General features: G+C 61.2%; 1 protein-coding gene across 1 annotated transcript in view; it reads left to right on the top strand.

The window, feature by feature from the left end:
• VTN (vitronectin) overlaps nt 1-177 on the top strand; it is a gene marked incomplete at its 3' end in the record, with an annotated part of 2,066 nt that extends 1,889 nt beyond the window's left edge. The window contains exon 5 of the mRNA XM_009584307.1: nt 5-177. Coding sequence (XP_009582602.1) covers nt 5-177 — 173 coding nt within the window. The remainder of the gene's footprint in view (nt 1-4) is intronic.
• Nucleotides 178-242: the final 65 nt, after the last annotated feature.

Here is a 242-nt window from a genome sequence, read left to right as displayed (position 1 = left end):
GCAGGCGTGGAGGGGGTATTCCTGGCCGCCAACGCAAGAGGTACAAGAGCCACCGGTCACTGAACTTGGGTTTCTGGAGCTGGCTGCAAAATGCCTCTGACTCTGCGGGCGTTGAAAGCGACTGGCTGTCGGGCTCCCAGTGTGAGACCCTCCAGAGTGTCTACTTCTTTGTAGGAGGTGAGTCTGGGGTGGCAGGATCCAGGAGAGATGCAGGACCGGGAGCCCCTGGGGCTGCCAGGGTA

Source organism: Fulmarus glacialis, unplaced genomic scaffold (assembly GCF_000690835.1).
Source record: "Fulmarus glacialis isolate BGI_N327 unplaced genomic scaffold, ASM69083v1 scaffold30148, whole genome shotgun sequence".
NCBI classification, from domain to species: domain Eukaryota; kingdom Metazoa; phylum Chordata; class Aves; order Procellariiformes; family Procellariidae; genus Fulmarus; species Fulmarus glacialis.
The sequence above is the reverse complement of the archived record's forward strand: the minus strand, read 5'-3'. Positions and strand labels throughout refer to the sequence as shown.